The sequence below is a fragment of the Mytilus californianus genome, unplaced genomic scaffold, assembly GCF_021869535.1.
Source record: "Mytilus californianus isolate M0D057914Y unplaced genomic scaffold, xbMytCali1.0.p SCAF_3, whole genome shotgun sequence".
Classification (NCBI taxonomy): Eukaryota; Metazoa; Mollusca; class Bivalvia; order Mytilida; family Mytilidae; genus Mytilus; species Mytilus californianus.
In genome coordinates this window covers 116468442-116487810 of record NW_026262679.1, presented here as the reverse complement: position 1 = coordinate 116487810, position 19369 = coordinate 116468442, and the positions used below count along the sequence as shown (strand labels likewise).

At 32.8% G+C, this 19369-nt stretch overlaps 1 protein-coding gene across 1 annotated transcript in view; it reads right to left on the bottom strand.

Annotated features, from left to right (window-relative positions):
• Window positions 1-14746: 14746 nt before the first annotated feature.
• The window catches only part of LOC127735912 (adhesion G-protein coupled receptor D1-like), a 43156-nt gene continuing 38533 nt past the window's right edge, over window positions 14747-19369 (bottom strand). Inside the window, exons 16-18 of the mRNA XM_052246350.1 lie at window positions 18681-18758; window positions 17105-17237; window positions 14747-16174 (exon numbers count right to left, since the gene is read on the bottom strand). Coding sequence (XP_052102310.1) covers window positions 16119-16174; window positions 17105-17237; window positions 18681-18758 — 267 coding nt within the window. The 3' untranslated portion in view covers window positions 14747-16118. The remainder of the gene's footprint in view (window positions 16175-17104; window positions 17238-18680; window positions 18759-19369) is intronic.

The following is a 19369-nucleotide window of genomic DNA, read 5'->3' as shown; positions in this document are numbered from 1 at the left end:
TATACCATTTACTATAAAGTGTTAATTTGTTGCTACCTACGGTAATTGAAGTTTTGTCTAATGTTACAGTTTTAAATCAATATGGTTCATTAAATATTTTAATAATCCATATTTGGAAAACGGATACAACTAGTGAGTATGTTAAAAAGAACCCAAAAGTAAAAGTACGAATTACGGTTCCGCGATGTTCAGCATAATATGGATAACTTTTGGAAATTCACCAAAAGGCTTTTTTTCTTCTTTAAATTCTTTTTCTTTTTAATGTCTACTATACTATGCTTTAAACAAGTTAGTTATAATTAAAGAGTATCATAAAGATGGTCGGACTCGATGGTAAAACTTTTTATTCACGATGACTGCATGATTATTCTGATTTTTTTTTATTTAAAAAGATATGATTCCTCTTAAGTACTGATTTACTTACCTGTCGTGTCAAAAAACTGATAAAATTTCCATTTTAAAAAATATATATCGTTTAGACGAAGGTTCAAAAATAAAAGACTAAAGAATATGTGGGATATAAATTCCGTATGGCGCATGCATACAATTTGTAGGTGCGTTAATAATATCTGTTTTTGTCTTAATCAAGAATCTTACTACCTCTTATCCCCGGGCATTGTCAGATCTAACTATGACAACATCAATTGAATCACACTAAAGACGAAAAAGGAATAATTTAATTTTGTTGTATGTTATGTTGGAGTTTTATAAGATAATTCCTGTAGAACAAGCATTTCGTTGTGGTGTTGAAACTTATCGGTGGCAAATGAATAAATGGATGGGACAAGAAGTACTATCGAGGGAATTTGATTTGAGAAGAATAATTCTTATTTTCAATAATGGGACACACCGATTTCCATTTACATATGGAATATCATTGGCAATTACAATAAATAACATCTCTCCTACATGTAACTTGTTGTTTGTCATCTGTCTTTTTAGACAGCCATTGAAAGATGTCATCTAAGAACGCCATACATCAATTCGGAATATCTCTATGTTTTAAGAAACACTTATTGACACCTTTTATTAAAGATAATTGTCTTTATTTTATAATCTGATTTGTAGCCCAGACTTGGAATATTGTTTTGTCTATCCGTCAAGATTTTATTGCTTTCACGGGTTTCTGAGGATGCAATTCTCTTTCGCTTATATAATATAATTAATGAATAGGTTTCATTTGTGCTCAATTTGAAAATAATTATAAAATGCGAGGGTGTGTAAAGGATGAAACTATGTTTAAAGGAAAAGAGGGGATACAAAAACAAAACGGAATTTCCAAAAAAACGGCAGTAAAAAAGAAAAGAAAAAATGAATGGGAATGGAATTCGACTGAAATTACAGAATTTTCTTGGGTCAAGAAATCAAAATGAAAATTTTAACATTTCAGATTAAACATTGAAAATTGGAGATAACAGTACGTACTAGCATTTGTAAGAAAAAATGAACAGAAATCCAAGAGATATAGAAATCCTTCTCCTTCATTTTACTGTTACACGTGTACCTGGAGTGGCATGGTGTCAGAATAACGGGCTACTATAAGAGAATAACAATGACCGAAATCAAGTGATTGAAAGGTGATATTCGATAATCTAGTATTACGTGAATGTTTGTCTGTTTGTGACATTCACTGAATTCGTCTTGTAGTATGTGATTGGACATTGGTTATCTCCAATATAATTATTGTCTGAGATCTCGAGTTTGAAAGTCTTTTAATGTTCCACTGACATTTCAACCAACGACGAAAACCTGGATCTTCATTTACTCTACTGGATACACAAATTATACAAGTGTCCTTACAGGATAAATAAAGACCGGGCTTCAGAGTTACTATGAAACTACCTACTCTTTTTTTTTTTGGGGGGGGGGGGGGGGGGACCAGATATGGATACTAAAAAATTCAAAAGAACTGCTATGTTCTGACAATTCAAGTCCTCTCCTCAAGTAACAGTATCGCAACATTTAACTTTACTACTCTTTACACTTGCATTCCTTATTCTAAGCTTAAAGGACAGATTGAAAGAATAAGTCCAACTTTGTTTCATTAAATAGAATGCCAACGCAGATACCAAAGTCATGTTTAAGAAATGGACAAATTATATTTTGTACAAATAGAAACACTGATTCGAACAAAAAGGTGTTACCCTCTCACTGAATCTGACTCGTCAAAGTGCTTTTCGCTATAAATATGTTACCCTCTCACTGAATCTGACTCATCAAAGTGCTTTTCGCTATAAAGATGTTACCTTCTCACTGAATCTGTCTCATCAAAGTGCTTTTCGCTATAAAGATGTTACCCTCTCACTGAATCTGTCTCATCAACGTGCTTTTCGCTATAAAGATGTTACCCTCTCACTGATGGTAATTATATTGACTGGATCTAACCCAATAAACCTAACACAGATACCGTACTTAAGTCTGCCTAATATCTAAAATTGAGAATGGAAATGGGGAATGTGTCAAAGAGACAACAACCCGACCACAGAACAGACAATCTGTTCGATTAAAAACTAAACTTGGCGACAAAATAGTTGATTTCTATTTTCCCATTGTAAAGTTCCTCTTTCTGTGAAGCAACATTCCAGATATCTCCCAGACGATACGATATTCAAGGGCTTGCGTTTCCTATCTAAGACTAACAATCCTCAACTTACAACGCCTCTCCGTAGACAAAAAGAGGACTACTGGATTCGACAATTTGGAACTGCGACACCATATGGTTGCAATGACAAAATTGATGGTAAAGGTATTCTATCTAGTCCTTCCTGTAGCTCGGTGAATGTGATAAATATTTTCAGCTCTACTCCTCGACGTAGAAGCAGTTATTGTCATCGTCATTATACATCACCTACTTTGCATGATGTCTCTATTAATGACTTGCTGCCATTTATACAAAAGCCGATAGGTATTCATCACATTCGCACGAAATTTTATTCATTACCCCTTTCAAAACTTCATTCTCTGTTCAATTTATGTTTGGAAACCACTGTTACAAACCCTCATTCAAACCAATACAAACTTACAGCTATCATTTCGGATATTGCAAGTCACAGACTTTTCAAACCAGTTCGGAATTGGAAAAGATGAAAAAGAGAAAAGATCTTTTCTTAAACTTTCCTTTGCCAACAAAGGTCTCGATGGCGTCAATTTGGGTAGGCAATATCCTTCATCATAAATTAGTTCAGTCGAAAATACCTCCTTATTTTAAAGATCAGTCTGTACCAATAATTTCTTACACCTATACCAAACCAACTGCAACTAAAATTTTCAATTACAAACACGTTTTGCAGGATCTCAACATTGACGACTTCAAGTCTAAACCTCCCGATTGCACCTGTGCTAGTTCCCAATTCACATATAATCCGGCTGGCCACGTTATTACCGGAGACCTCAACATTGTCAATAACACTTCCCTGCGAAATTTGTTATCCAAAGGTCCGAAATATCGTGAGCCTAAATCCATCAATTGAAAATATAACTTTAAAATACTGATGGATTCAGTCGAGGATTATGCCAGGCAATGGGCTAAACGCGAGGAAGAAGACGTAGATACTCTTTCCGAATGGATTAAGGTTGTAAGGTCATTGATACAAATCCGAATTAAGAAACTAAATGGGTCTTTCAATACCCACGCTACGTCAATTTTTAAAGACCCAAATGTTGCAAAACACTTGTCCTACCTCCATGACAAATATGTTGTTGTCCCCGCAGATAAAGCCCCAAACAACATCGTTTTTGTGTGTAAATATCATTACATAAACTGCTTGATAAATGAATTAGGTATTGACAATTCATTTGGAAACTCAACATATACCCTCACGACACTTACCAAAGAGGAAATCCTGGATAATCATAGGTCTGTTCTATGTTCCTTTGGAATTTCAACCAAAGATGAAGAACTTGATCTTCCATCACTGTATTGGATACCTAACTACATAAGTGTCCTTATAAACAACGGTATATTGCTGGGTCTTCCAAGTACTCCACGAAACCTCTTCCTAAATTATTAACATCTGTTTTATCAGCAATCAAAGCCGGGCTCCAAAGTTATTGTGAAACTGCCTATTCTAGAGGTGGCGTGAATCAGATGTGGATACTAAAAAATTTCAAAGATCTTTTAGAGTACATACAATCTAAGACTCTCTCATCTTGCAATAGTATTAAAACATTTGACTTTTCTACACTTTAGATAAGTATTCCCCATTCCAAACTAAAAGACAAATTGAAAGAGTTGGTATTACTTTGTTTCATTAAAAAGAATGGCGAACGTAGATACAAGTATCTTGTCTTGGGGAGGGATAAATCCTACTTTGTAAAGAATCACTCTGATTCAAACAAAAAATTCTCTGAAACTGACATCATCAAGATGCTTGATTTCTTGATTGACAGCATATTTGTTACGTTTGGAGGACGTGTTTTTCAACAGACTGTCGGAATTCCAGTGGGAACCAATTGTGCCCCTCTTCTTGCCGACTTGTTTCTTTATTATTATGAGGCTGACTTCTTACAGGAACTTCTTAGGAAGAAAGATAAGAAGTTAGCAATATCCTTTTACTTTACGTTCCGCTATATAGATGATGTTATTCACTAAATAATACAAAATTTGGTGACTATGTTGAACGAATCTATCCCATCGAACTAGAGATAAAGGATACTACAGATACAGTTAAGTCTGCCTCATATCTTGACTTACATCTAGAAATTGACAATGAGGGTCGGTTGAAAACAAAACTTTACGACAAAAGAGATGATTTCAGCTTCCCAATTGTGAACTTTCAATTTCTATGTAGCAACATTCCAGCAGCGCCTGCATACGGAGTATATATCTCCCATTTGATACGATATTCCCGGGCTGGTATTTCCTATCATGATTTCCTTGATAGAGGATTGCTGCTCACAAGGAAGCTATTAAACCAAGAGTTCCAAATGGTGAAGTTGAAATCATCCCTTCGAAAATTTTACGGACGCCATCACGAGTTGGTTGACCGTTATGGAATAACCGTTTCACAGATGATATCGGATATGTTCCTTATGTCGTAACTACAATACCCTTCCCTTTTCACGAATGTGACCTACCGAATTAGACTATTTACCGGATTTGTAATAACATAAGCAACACGACGGGTGCCACATGTGGAGCAGGATCTGCTTACCATTCCGGAGCACCTGAGATCACCCCCAGTTTTTGGTGTGGTTCGTGTTGCTTAGTCTTTAGTTTTCTATGTTGTGTCATCTGTACTATTATTTGTCGGTTTGTTTTTTTATTTTTGGCCATGGCGTTGTCAGTTTGTTTTCGATCTGTGAGTTTGACTGTCCCTCTTGTATCTTTCGTCCCTCTTCTATCATGATTTCAATGAATTTGTCTAGAATCTCGTGTTGAAAGTTTGTGATCCAACAAATGTCTTGAATCTCGTGCTTGAAATTAATGAGCCCATAAATTGTCTGGAAACACGTGTTTGAAAATTGGTGTTCCCAATAAATTAAGCAATCAAAATCCTACAAAAAATTTAATCACGACAAGAGAATCTATATCATATATTTTTTTTGAATTTAAATAATTCCTATGGATTCAAATTTTATTCAATGCTAAAGATTGGTGTTGAAGGCATTTCGATTTAGAAATAATATTATTTTAACCTTAATGTAAACACATGGATCTAAAATACTTTGAATTTGGGTAACCTGGGCTAGTTTTTGAACATTCAGATGAAAGTGGCTCTACCTCTCTAGTAGAGGTTTGAACATTTGCTTTTTTTAATTTTCTCATTAACAAACTGGACTTGGCAAATGACCTGCAAACATAATTAATTTTCATTTAATTTGAACAACTTCGGAAGCGTGCTGAGACGTAACAGGACAATGTTTAATATACCTCGGTCGTTTTTCGATTAAAAAAATAAAACAAGGGAGTGTAGACTCAAGGTTACATAGAGCTTGACATGTTGTCTAAATTTTACTCATAATTTTATGCATATGGCAGACAAAGGAGAGTTTTACCGCTAAAAAGATGACAAGAAACCAAACAACCCCGCTTAAAAACAAGTTTTATGATCTAAAAAATACGTGTAAAACAACTGCAAGCAATTTGGCGTGGCCTCACTATTATTATGATTATTGTTTTACATAGAAATACGCTTTCGATTTTAAACTGGGAATGTTTTTCACATATTTAATTTGATTGTTTTCCAACACAGGTGAAAATATCAAATTATGGAAGCCACATACAACGTATGACTATATTCCCTTTTGTATTAGCTCTTGAATTAATTATTGTATTCGCTTTGTGATTATAATCTATTTTAACGGACTTATGTCAGACGCCCATTTTGTTGGATGAATTGACGTACTCACAATGGGTTTTGCTAATGTGCAGTCCATTCATGTATACAATGAAAATCATGAAAATTTAAACACAAAATAGAATAAATAGCTGTTTTAAATGGTTGTTATAAACTGGTACTTTTTTAAATATCATCTGTAGATCTATTTCTACTTGTACCAAATGTTTGTAAAATTTTGCATCGAAATACGTCTCTTACCAAAACGAATTAATGTGTATCCCAAAGAAAATGTAAAGCTTTACTTCCAACATATTTTTGGTTTTGATTAAGAATGCCCTTCTTACATATTTTAGATAAAAACTAAAAAGAAAATGCCAAATTTATCAAAATTGTCGATGTTGATCTATTTATTAGCGTTTACGGCTTGGTGTTTCAATATGCCGTAATTTAGTGAATACACATACATGGAGTTGTCATTTCAAGTAGTGAAGATTAAAACACCTTCTGAAAATGTCCTTTTAAAAAAATCCAGGGGTAAATTTCTATATCACTCCAAGAAAGTAAATATTAAGTTGCTGTATAATTTAGTCACCCTTGATTGACAACTCTTATGGTACCCCAGTAAGCATCATGGACCATTTCTATGTGCCGTTCAAGATTTATCGTGCCCCGGTTTGGGTACTGTCTCATAGACGAACACCCCACATCTCATTAAAATTCAAAATATTTGCATTTAACGTTAGGTTTTAGTTATGGAGTGTTTAAACGCTATCCTATAATTACTCAAATGAGATCATATCAACAATAACGTTTTGAATCGAATTGAATAACTATACATATTGTTAGTCTGGGGATTTCAGTTATCTTTGCTAACAAAACTATTTCCAAATCCTCGTCAAAAGTTGTCAAATGTTATATTTGAATATTTTTTGTTATTTGGAAAATTGACTGTTGATGGTAGATCTCGATTGTTTCTGTTAAAGACGTGGAGCTCATTTCACCTGTATACGCACGGGTTAAAAATCGGAAAGTGTCAAAACTTATTAGACTTTTATACATTGCACATACTGAATTCTATACTTAAATAAGATTTTCATTTATAAAATAGTTATTTTGCGCTAAAAATTATTGATGACGGCCTTTTTACAATAATATTGCAAATTCTAGTTCAGAAATTTTTTGAATAGAATGACATCGTTAACCAACACAAACTAATTTGTTTACAAAATGCAATAAACAGTTTACTTCCGATGGAATTTTGGGTTCTTCTTGAAAAATACTCGGTCATAATATTATATCTAAATTGCAGTCCCGAGTAATCTGAAGATGTTTTTTTTTTTTTTTGTGGTTAAATGTTCAGAATTGCGCAGTTATGTTCTTTTATACTTGTGTATAGAAATAAAGCTATGATGATACTGATAATTGAAGTAAGATTAAAAGGCTTTCTCTTAAGACTAATTCTTTCTTTCTGGACCCATTGAATAAAAACATTTATTACATTGGTTGCAATGAATTTCATTGATTTCCCAGTGAAATAAAAACCGATAATTTCACATGTGAAATAAACGTGGTTATTTCACTCCTCTGTCGTCATACACCAATAGGCGTTGTCAAGACGTCGATAGCGTCGGATCAAAACAAATTGTGAATGCGTAGAAAAAGATATAGTTCCTTACATTTTCTACTTTAATTTCATAAAAAAGCCATTTGCCAATGTAATAAAAAGAATAACTAATCAAACAATTCAAACATCGAAAAATATTCAACTCGTGACCAAACAACACCGATAATTAACTCATGCGCTACGCGCATTCGTGAATTAATGTGTTGTTCGGTCACTCGTTGAATATTTTTCTCTATTTGAATTCTTCGATTAGTTATTCTATAATTAATCAACGCGTCGTTGCCGATGATCTCAGAAGATACTTGGCTGAGTTTAAGGGTCATAACATTTATCAGCTCACTGGATGAATCGAAATGTGTTTGAGAAATTGACTTTGTATCGTTTGGAAGGCAGTCGAAGTGGATTTTCGTTTATCAAAAATGAAAATGTATTTGATAAACATTAGATAAACAGATTCTTACATTGTTACTCGTGGATTATCGGATTTTTCCAATCTTGATTGTAAAATTTTCAATTTCAAACTATCGACATTGGATAAATCCGATAATCCACTGGTACTAATGTAAGAATCTATATTTAAAGATGACCCTGGCGTGGAATAAATTCGGGGTAAATAGGTCCTACTTCTTCATTTCCTTATTTCAATTCAGATATTGTTGTCGACTGTTTGACTCTATAGTGTTGTACGGTTATCCTTGTCGTTGGATTGATGTCTCATTGACGTACAGTATATCCACATCTGCCATTTTATATGAATTTGAAAGGAATGAGACAACTAGATTGAGTGGATCAACGTATATCATGTACGCAAAATATTAATGTCCATAGAATCTGCTCTCGATGGTTGTATTGTTGTCACTTGGTCACTTTATATCCGTCATTATGATTTGTAATATATATATAACATTTTTTTAAACAATTAGTATATTAAGACAGAATTATACGAAAACAGAACGATTACTTCAGATAAAATGATCAAACTGGGAACAAATGATTTAATTATATTAAACATCGATGAGAGGCTACTCAGAGGAATAGATTCATGACACCACGATGGACGGTGAAAATATTATACTTTGATTAGAAAATGTGACTTCAGATTGGACGTCGATTTGAGGAACAGACGTCGATTAGGTATAAGTCTTACACTGAACATCACTAAAGTGACACCTAGGTATTAGTTGTTCAGTAAGAAACGAACTAGAGGCATATAGTATACAAACTGCCATTTGATGTTTCATTATCATTATTCATTATTTTTACTCACATTATACCATGCGTATTTCTTAAGACGAACAGAACTATAATTAATGCATGTAATTCTTAGTTTCATCATTTCCACGGAATGAATTACTCCAAAATTGACAAAATCATGTCTTTCCAATTTACAGACAATAATCAGGTGTTAATCTTTTCTCTAATAAATCAATCGAATTGCCTAAATTACAGGACATTAGTTACTATTCCATTTTTCTGCACTGCATATAAAGTTGTCACGACTGCATATAATGCTACGACCACTTCCTAGGCCAATAATAATATGTTGTTTGTTTCCCCTCCCACGACCGACCCGGTAAAATCACTGCGACCCAACAAATTTTATTGGCAGTTTGTGCACGTGTCCAATATTTTTTTTTCTATTTTGGTTTTTGGTGTTACCTTTCTGATGCTGTAGTCCAAGAGCGTTATAATTCAAGGCATTTTTGCATTGAAGCCTCTAAATGATTCGGAATTAAGAAAAACAAACAAAATGGCTGTTCACACGATTTGTGTCTGCAAGGGTGATCTTTAAAAAATAAAAACTGAAGCATCTTTCAACCCACTAAGTGCATCTTGATTTGCTTGGTCTATAACCGATGTTCCTGTATAAAGGATAAAATCTTTGAGTAAAAATGGTCTGAATCATGCTTTAAAATCTATTTACTTTGAACAGTTTGAGAACAAGTTGGAAAAAGTGGGATATTCCCTGTTTTCAGGGAACACCCCAGTTTTCTAGTGTTTAAAAAAAACAATTTACAGTGACTTCCTTTTTCTATTTGATTTGATTTTCTATCATGAAATATACAAAAGGGCACGTTTTAACTGCATCAGTAGAATTTGTAAATACTTTTATTTAAAAAAGTATTCCAGGAACTACAAAACATGAATAAGTGAAGCCTTGTTTATTTCTAGAACTCAAAAGACATACAAATCTTAGGAATCAATTGACCAAGCTGCATGCTCCAGGTTTAGCTGACCATAACTGAATTATGTTCACTTCTATTGGAAATGTCTATTCATTGAATTTTCATGCCCAAGTGATTAACTTATCTTTTTGTCATCTCATAATTGATGATCAAGGCATACATTGGTGAACAAAGGAATTTTTTTGTTGTGAGTTACACATAAACATAAGACTTGAAATTGGCTTGATTTTTGAACAAATGAAAACACTTGCTACATAAAACATAGTTATCACACGTAAAAGGTGCACTTTTGTAGATCTCATACCATAAACTGACTTAATAAAAATAGAATTCCCTGCATACTGGGGGTTTTTTAACACCAGAAAACTGTGGTGTGCCCTGAATACAGGGAATACCCCACTTTTCCTGACTTGAGCCCAACCTGTTGAATTTTGTACAAATTAAATATGGAAAACCATATCAAGGAATAAAATAAAATAATTTGCCTACCTACCTACCCATACCCTGAAAACCTCAGTCGGGAAGGGGAAACACAGATATTTTTAATGTTGGCCCTATAATGATGCGACCATTAAATATAATGTTGTAACCACTGCTTATAATGTTTTAACCCCTGCATATAATATTGTGACCACTGCATATAATGTTGTCACGACTGCATATAATGCTGTGATCACTGCATATAGTGTTGTGACCACTGCATTTAATGTTGTCACGACAGCATACAATGCTGTGACCACTTCATATAATGCTGTCACGACTGCATATAATATTGTGACCGCTTCATATAATGCTGTGATCACTGCATATAATGTTGTCACGACTGCATATAATGCTGTGATCACTGCACATAATGTTGTGACCACTGCATATGATGTTGTGACCACTGCATATAATGTTGTCACGATTGCATATAATGCTGTGACCACTTCATATAATGCTGTCACGACTGCATATAATGCTGTGACCACTTCATATAATGCTGTGATCACTGCATATTATGATGATCACAAAATTAAGCAGTCATTGCGTTAATTACAAGTACATGTACTTGCATGATTAAAAAACACTGCGAAGCGCGGTTCTAAATTACACTGATATGACACATATAATGGAAAATTAACTCCTAAATGTTTATTTTCTGGTAAGATTTTTACAAATTAATATTCATTCATATCTGCGTTGACTGCATATACATGTATGATTGTAAACTGGGCACCTTTTGAATTTCATTTAGATTAATATTATTATATATATTTAAATGATCGAACTAGCAATGAGTTCTTTTTTGAAAAAAAATTGTTTTGTCAAATTTTTTAAATTCTTTCATAGGTTTTGAAGTTTGACTGTACCTGTAAAAACTTATTACAAACGGGATATGCCATCTTAAATTTCACGGTGATGTCGTTTGTAGACCCCGTACATTTACATACGACCAATGTTAACTTATTAATCCTTAACCTATTCCTAAAGGTTATCAATATAACATCGTAGTAAGATCTTTGTACATTGTCTTTTTCGGTACAAACATTGATATTGTTTTTAATGAGTTATATGATGCTATACAGATATGAAAACTTATGGTCCTACATCATGTCGATAAAATTATTGTAGCATTGCACAGGGTCCTGCTTTTCTCATTATTTTTATAACATCTTTACGTTGGATATGTACTAGTTGATGTTTCAGTATGGGAAAATATTATGGTTTATTATATACTTAGTAGTAAATACAGATACATTGTATGTGTAATACAATCATTGGCAAGCTTGCTGTATCAGTCACCCGTGATGATATCGATATCAGCACGATTGCAAAGGCTTTATCAAACCCCTTATTTGTATGACGTCATGTCATTACGTCATAACGCTACTTTTTCAAAGATTGACGATGTTGACGGTGATGATGTAGCAAACTTTGAAATTTATACCGAAGAATTTGTACTGTCTATGAGTTGTTTAAAGTATATAATAAAGTGTATATGATATGGCTTTTTCAATATCACACACGGTATCAACCCTCAACCAATATAATCCTTCGAGCAGAGCTCTCATGATTATATTGGTGTCTCGGGTTGATACGGGTGTGATATTGAAAATGCCATATAATATTCTCTATTTATTGACTTTGTACTAACTTCCATTTACTGCAAGAACTCTGAGATAGGCATTTTGTGTCTTTTGATTTTTTTCCCAATTGTTTTTTTTTTACTGTTCGTGACGATCTGATTAGTCAAGATATTTCCTGATTGTTACCGGGTATTTTTTCTTATGTTCAGCTGTTGCGCAACTATCCCAGGTTAACGTACGTATTTATTTGATTTTAACTAAAACAACTAACTTATGATTTTGTACAATATTTTTCGGCATAAACTACATGTTCTATAAATAACTAACAGAACAGAACATAAGAACATTGAAAACTTGTTATAATATAAATTATTGAAAACCGAAGGAGTTTTTATAAATCTATGCCTCTTCCATTCATACGGTTTATAACATTACTAAAACTATTATTATTTAAACATCAATGAACTGAACTTTGTATTAACAAGTTATCAAATGGAAATAGAATGAAACGTCATGTCAATGTTGTTTATCATTGAAAATAAATCATATTGAAGTATCTGTATCCTTTAGAGAACACATATAATCATATTTAGCATTAAGTGATGACAAAATGAGTAGTTGATCACTTCGTGTATCTAGTCCTCATATAGTGGGTGCGTTTCTCTTGAATTAATCTGCTTACCAGTTGTATTTGAGGTTTTTCTTATCAATTTATCGATGGTTATCAGCCCACAAAACGTTGTTTTCTTTTTTCTCTATGTATTTCCTTCTTTTTTTCTTTTCTTTTCTTTCTTTCTTTCTTTTATTTTTTTCGTTTGCAAAGGATATAGATATTTTTTTGATATCAACTGTCTATCTTATTGACTTTTACAATTTTTCTAAAATCCAAACGTAGATGATTGTTGCTGGCCTCCTTGGCGTGTATACCCTAAAACCCCTTTCATACATATTGTACTTTCTTTAAAAATGTTTGATTTTTGCGTGAACCTCCGGGTCAAATCTTTAATAGTATATCAAAAATGCCGAGCTGAATTATATTGACGTAGAGAACACGATAATTATGGAATATAAAACAATAAATGAAGAAACCTTTTCTCCAGACGATTATTGGCTATAAATATAATGGTCTGATGTTCTGAATATAGACTTTTATTTCTTTCAAATTGAACATAAAAACTGATCTATAATTCTATATTTCGAATTGATGATAAAATGTAAGGTCGGTAGCAGGACATGTATATTTTATAAATGCAAATCAATATAAAGACTATATAATGGCTTTTAAACTTGTAGTTACAGAAAATATTAAATAAACCTAGTGAGTAATCTCCCCAAACCCACGTCACCCTAAAAAGATCGGCCGGGAAAGGGAGGGGGACTTATACCTGCTAGCATAGTATTTCTGCTTACTTTTTAATGCAATTCTCTTTTCTTTTAATTTCTAAGTAATACTGTCTTAAAATCGATCATAACTAATATATTTATTGAATAGTTCCCCTCATTAATTATTTCTAATTATCAAACTAACATGGTATGTATTATTACAAATCATCTTCCACATTTAGAAAAGGATCTGATAAAAAGAAGATCGCATCCTGGTGACAAGAATTAATCTTTTCTATTCTTTTTCATCCCAACAATGGTCTACCATTGGAGATTTTTTATATTATCTTAGTCATCAAAATCCTTTGATGAGCGGAAACCATCATGCAAGTTTGAAGAGAACCTGGTTAAAATTGAGGGTTCTATCACAATGAGAATTGATATGTTTTATCAACTCCCCTCAAAGAAAATAGTTCCCCATTTCAGGTGTTTCTGATGATCAAATTCATCATTGGTTTTAATGAGTAGAAACCTTTATAGAAACATGATGAGGATAACAAAATATACAGGCTACAATAATTAATATTGGATATTTCTACTAGTCTCCCTACCTAAAAATGGTTTTCATTTCAAAACTTTTTTATAATCAAACTCATTCGAAAATTGTTGATGAGTGAAAACCTTTATCCAAGTTTGAATAGGATTCAACAAACGATCGATTTTATTAATTTGTGCCGTACATGACAACTCGGTGTTCAAACTGGTCCGACTTGTCTTTCACACTGGTTCGAGTTGTCTTTAAATTGGTACAAGCTGTCTTGGTCCGAGTTGTCTTTGGTCCGAGTTGTTTTGATTCCGTTTCATTAATGTTAATTAACCCTACATCTCTATTCATATAAACATAAGGAGAACTGGTTTGCTTGCCAATGAGACAACTACCCACACCAGAGTTCAAATGACAAAGATATAAGCAAGTACAGGTCACTGTACGTCATTCAACAACGAACGAGAAAAACCCATACCTTGTAGTCAGCTATAAAAGGGACCGACATGAAAAATGTGAAACAATTTAAACGAGAAGACTAACAGCATAACTTTAAATAATACAATTTACGAATAACAAATATGACGGACAACCACCAAATAACATGCGCTTAACTCGGGACGGGCACATAGAGAATGTGACAGGGTTAAACGTGTCTGTGAGCGCCCAACCCTCTCCTAAACTGGGGAAGCAACAACAACAACACAACACAAGATGGCTTTACTTAATAGATCTGTACTAAACTCAAAAAATAAAGTAACATAACAACAATAGACACAGTTACTGACGGCTAGTTCAAAGCCAATTTATACAACTTATTAAGAAAAACATGTTCTCTCCAAGACTTAAGTATTATTATTTATTTTGTATATCTAAATCATACTGGTACGGCCCTTTTAGTGAGCGCAAGTACGCTTCTGCTAAATTTTTTATCTAATCGAAGCTGCTCCCATATATGGGGTGGCTATGTTGGGTTTTTTTTTACTGCTGCATTGAAAGAATCCCAACATTTACTTTTCTTCCCTTTTAGTTAAATGAATGCTGCTATACTGCTTTCGGAAACGTGACGCTCAACGTCACACTTTTATATTAAATAAGATATAATGTTACACAAAATACCAGTGGAGCAAAGAATTCATGAATATTAATTTATCAAAATGTCTAAGTTATCATGAATTTGATTTCAAATTTCAAATTAATTGCAGGATCCATGACATTGGATAACTGCTCAAACAAGATTGGTGTAGATGCCAGCTGTTAAAGTATATGAAATATTAAGTATTTTGTGAAATCGAGACGTTACACCTTAAAATGTTTGATAAATAGACCGATATACGGTTTCTCTATTCGTCATCATTTTTAAATTACGCTTTTTATTTAAGAAGTATCCATTTAAATATTTAGTATATCGTTTCTGATTAACACTGACTATCGAATTGGAATTGCTGTAACTACTAGATCAGTTTGCCAATGTGATATAAAGCACAACTGAAAATCCTTTGTTGGTCATATTCAATGGCATATTCAATTTATCCTTTGCATTATTAAAATAATTTTACAACATATGGTCAACTATTTCATTTAGAATCATTCCTTTTTGTAAGTGCGTGTCTAGTATTACATGGAATATGTAGGAAGTATCAACCAGTTCACTCTCTCCACAACGATGTAGTATCATTATTTGCACAGAAAATCGTACACACAAGGCTGTAAATGGCAGCGGAAGTGGTTTGAACAGAGTACAAAACTCTTCAAAATTAGCTATGGTATCTATCAACATGTATTTACAATTATATTTCGTATCCAGGCAGTTATATTTCAATGAAAGCATGATTTAACATACATCAATCGAAACAAAATCAACAAACAGTACAATTTTATATGATATTATAACCACGGGGATGCAAATATCCATATTAAATAGATGTATCAAGTATAATGTTTGATGAAAAGGGAATAGAAAATGCAAAATAAAATTAATTTATTTGACCAAAACTAAGAGACTTCTACTTTATCTAGATAGATTTAAAGAGTCTTGTGATCATGTTCCATCAATTTATGATGTTGTCGTAGGTCGGTAACACGCCTGTGTTATATATAACTCAGTTCTAATTCTTCTCCATTTATATCTTCAACCACTATGTCATCTAAAATTGATAAATAATCTATATATGTTAGCATTGTTATTTGGTCTGTAAATTTGTGACAGAGGTCGAGGTGAATTTAAGATGTGCTTACCCTTAAGCACATTATTAATCCAAATTGATTCAATAAAGAGAACAAGGAAAAAAACCTTTTTTTTGGAATTTATTTTTTATGGTGTATGTGTTTTTTTGGGTTCGAATACAGTTTTTTTTCTGGTATCTTTGCAGTTACTATTTCCTATAAATGTAAAATCAAACGGCAATCGCCATTAGTCTTAGCCTAAAATGTGTTGTCATTGCAAATATTTGACATCTGAACTGCACTTGAAATCTGAACTAAACAAAATTTTCTGTACTACACCAGAAGAGCATATTACCCCATTTGGTTCACCACCCCATTCACACTATGCCTTTTTTATCCGGGTTCGACCCGAATTATTTGGGTAATTGGGACGCATTTACACAGCCGGGGGCGAAGTCGGAATAAAATATTCCCTCATTTTAGGTGGAGTCAATATGGAGCAAACCCGGATTAATTGCCTCGCCTTCTATATGTGAACGTTAAGTGGAGTTTATGTGAGGTTGTTGCTATGGTGCCACATGACGTTTATTTACGTCATTTTAAATTACAGCAGTCAGATCATGGGAGAAACGCATGGATCAACACGAAACAGACATAAGTTTCCTTTTGTATTGTTTTTGTTTGTAGGTGTATCAATGACTTATTTGCTATAAAGTTTCACAAATATAATTTTGAATTCATACTGAATCAAGGAGATATGTTTGAACCGACCTCTTAACCAGCCATGATTCTGTAATGAGCTTCACACATGCTTAAAGTTTACACATACGAAACTTTACCTGTCAAATTTAAACATCTACTCTCTATACTAATTTTACTGCCTAATCTCTTTGATGTTGATTCTTATTTACCTGTCAACTTTGAACTTCTACTTGCTATACTATTTCTACTTCCTAAACTCGTTAAAGTTGTGCCGCTAGAATTTTTACTTTCCCGACGAATAATTCGCTGCTTCAAATCCTTATCCTTTGATGAACTGTTCCTCTATTCAACAAAAAATAGGGAAACCATCAAATACAGATTTAAAGTTTTAACATAAGAATAATATACTTTTAATAACGATTTACTAGGCTGAAGTCTGAAAGTTAATGTTTACACATTGTTATCTTTTTTTTTTTTTTTTTTTTTACAGTTTTTCAACATTATGAAACTGTTGGTTTTATTCAAATGAAGATATATTTTTTTTACAGTTTTTCAACGTTAGAAAACTGTTGGTTTTATTCAAAATGAAGTTATCTTATTTTAACATTTTTCAACATTAGGAAACTGTTGGTTTTATTCAAAATGAAGTTATCTTTTTTTTTTATGAAAATTTACTATTTGTTTCGTTTGAAATTATTATTTCAATGATACTGTCTGATGATTTAAACATTTAATTATTTTGATGGAAGCATTCTTCAAACCGTAAAATGCGTCGTTTGAATTTTCTAATGATGTAAGGTAGTTATCGAAATCAAATCCTAAATATTTGATATAACAATTATAAACATAACTCTCTTTTTTAATTGCCTTTATAATAAATCCATTGTAAATTATAAGGTAAATCCGGCTTAAATAAAGAAATGTTGTATTTATTTTCAAGCCATTTTACATTCCAAACATGTACTCTCAAGCTTACATACTGGTTACATGCATGATAAAAAAAAATCTAATGGGACTACAACTTAAAAATCAAGTAAAACAATACTAACCTTAAAATAAAGTATATTAAGGCTTTCAATAAAACAATTCAGAACGTTGATTGCGTATAAGGATTTGGATTTCCAAAATGTATACATGTATTAAAATTCTCAAACATAACGTTTGTAATTTATCTGAAATGACTTGATGTTCATAGATAGTCTAAGATTGGTCTGACGTCTGAAGACCTTTTTCGGAACTTAGTGCGGTCATGGTAAGTCGTTAAAGGGCCGTTATACATCAGAGCAATCTCAGACTACATCATTTGGTAATTGAAAAATATATTTTGTAGCAAGAAATGAGTAATTCTGTCACCCTTTTTCGGTCCGTTTTGAATTTAGAAGTTTTACACTCCAAAAGAGAAGCGAAGGATACAAAAGGGACATTTAAACTCATAAGTCGAAAATAAACTGACAACGCCATGGCTAAAAAAGAAAATAAACAAACAGACAGACAGACAGACAGACAGACAGACAACAGTACACAAAACACAACATAGAAAACCAAAGACTGAGCAACACGAACCCCACCAAAAAATGGGGGTGATCTCAGGTGAAAGGTTCTATCTTTACCTGACCATGTGTGATTGAAAAGTTGACGGTATATTACTGTTAATATTTGTAAATAGAAGTAAGAAAATGTGGTATGAGTGCCAATGAGACAACTCACCATCAAAGTCACAATGTGTAAAAAGTAAACAATTATAGGTCAAAGTAAGCATGCTATTACTATCACACATATACGTACAGAAGATGCTGAAGAAAATGAGGAAAAATCTCTCATTAATCGCTGACGTTCCTGAAGTCTTTTCAGTGCTTGTCTAACCTTTTGGAAATAAATGTTATAAGTCCATATTTACTTGTTTAAAAAAACGTTTAATAAGAATATAGGTTAAGACTATTTAACAACTATCTTAACTAAAGGCACTTTCGCAATGAGGCCTCAATGACAAAGTGCTGACTGTAAATATAAGTCCATCACAACTTCATGTGTTTATGGTTTAAATATTCATGTGATTTGCATTGTTTTTCATTTACCGTCGTCACTTTCTTACTGTAATGCTAATATTGTTTACGATTTATTGCTAATTCCACGAAATACCGTCCGCCTCGTTTACTGAACTGAGTGTTTGATTTGATTTTATTGAATTTTAACAGAGAGAAGATCGTGTCTTGATGTCTTTGTTTTTATGTTGTTCGGTTGCTATTTCATTAAAGTATACACCACATCTTCTTTTATTATATCTAGATTATCCTTTCCTAATAATACAAAATATGTATAAAAAGAGTTGTAATGTTGCATTCCAATAGATCCAATTGAACTTCATTCTGCTGTTTTTTTTTTAAAATAATATGAATAATTTGTTTATATTGTTGTCCCGTGTATAGTCGCCCAACAACCAGTATTTCATTCCTGCTTTAATGTTGTTTGTACAT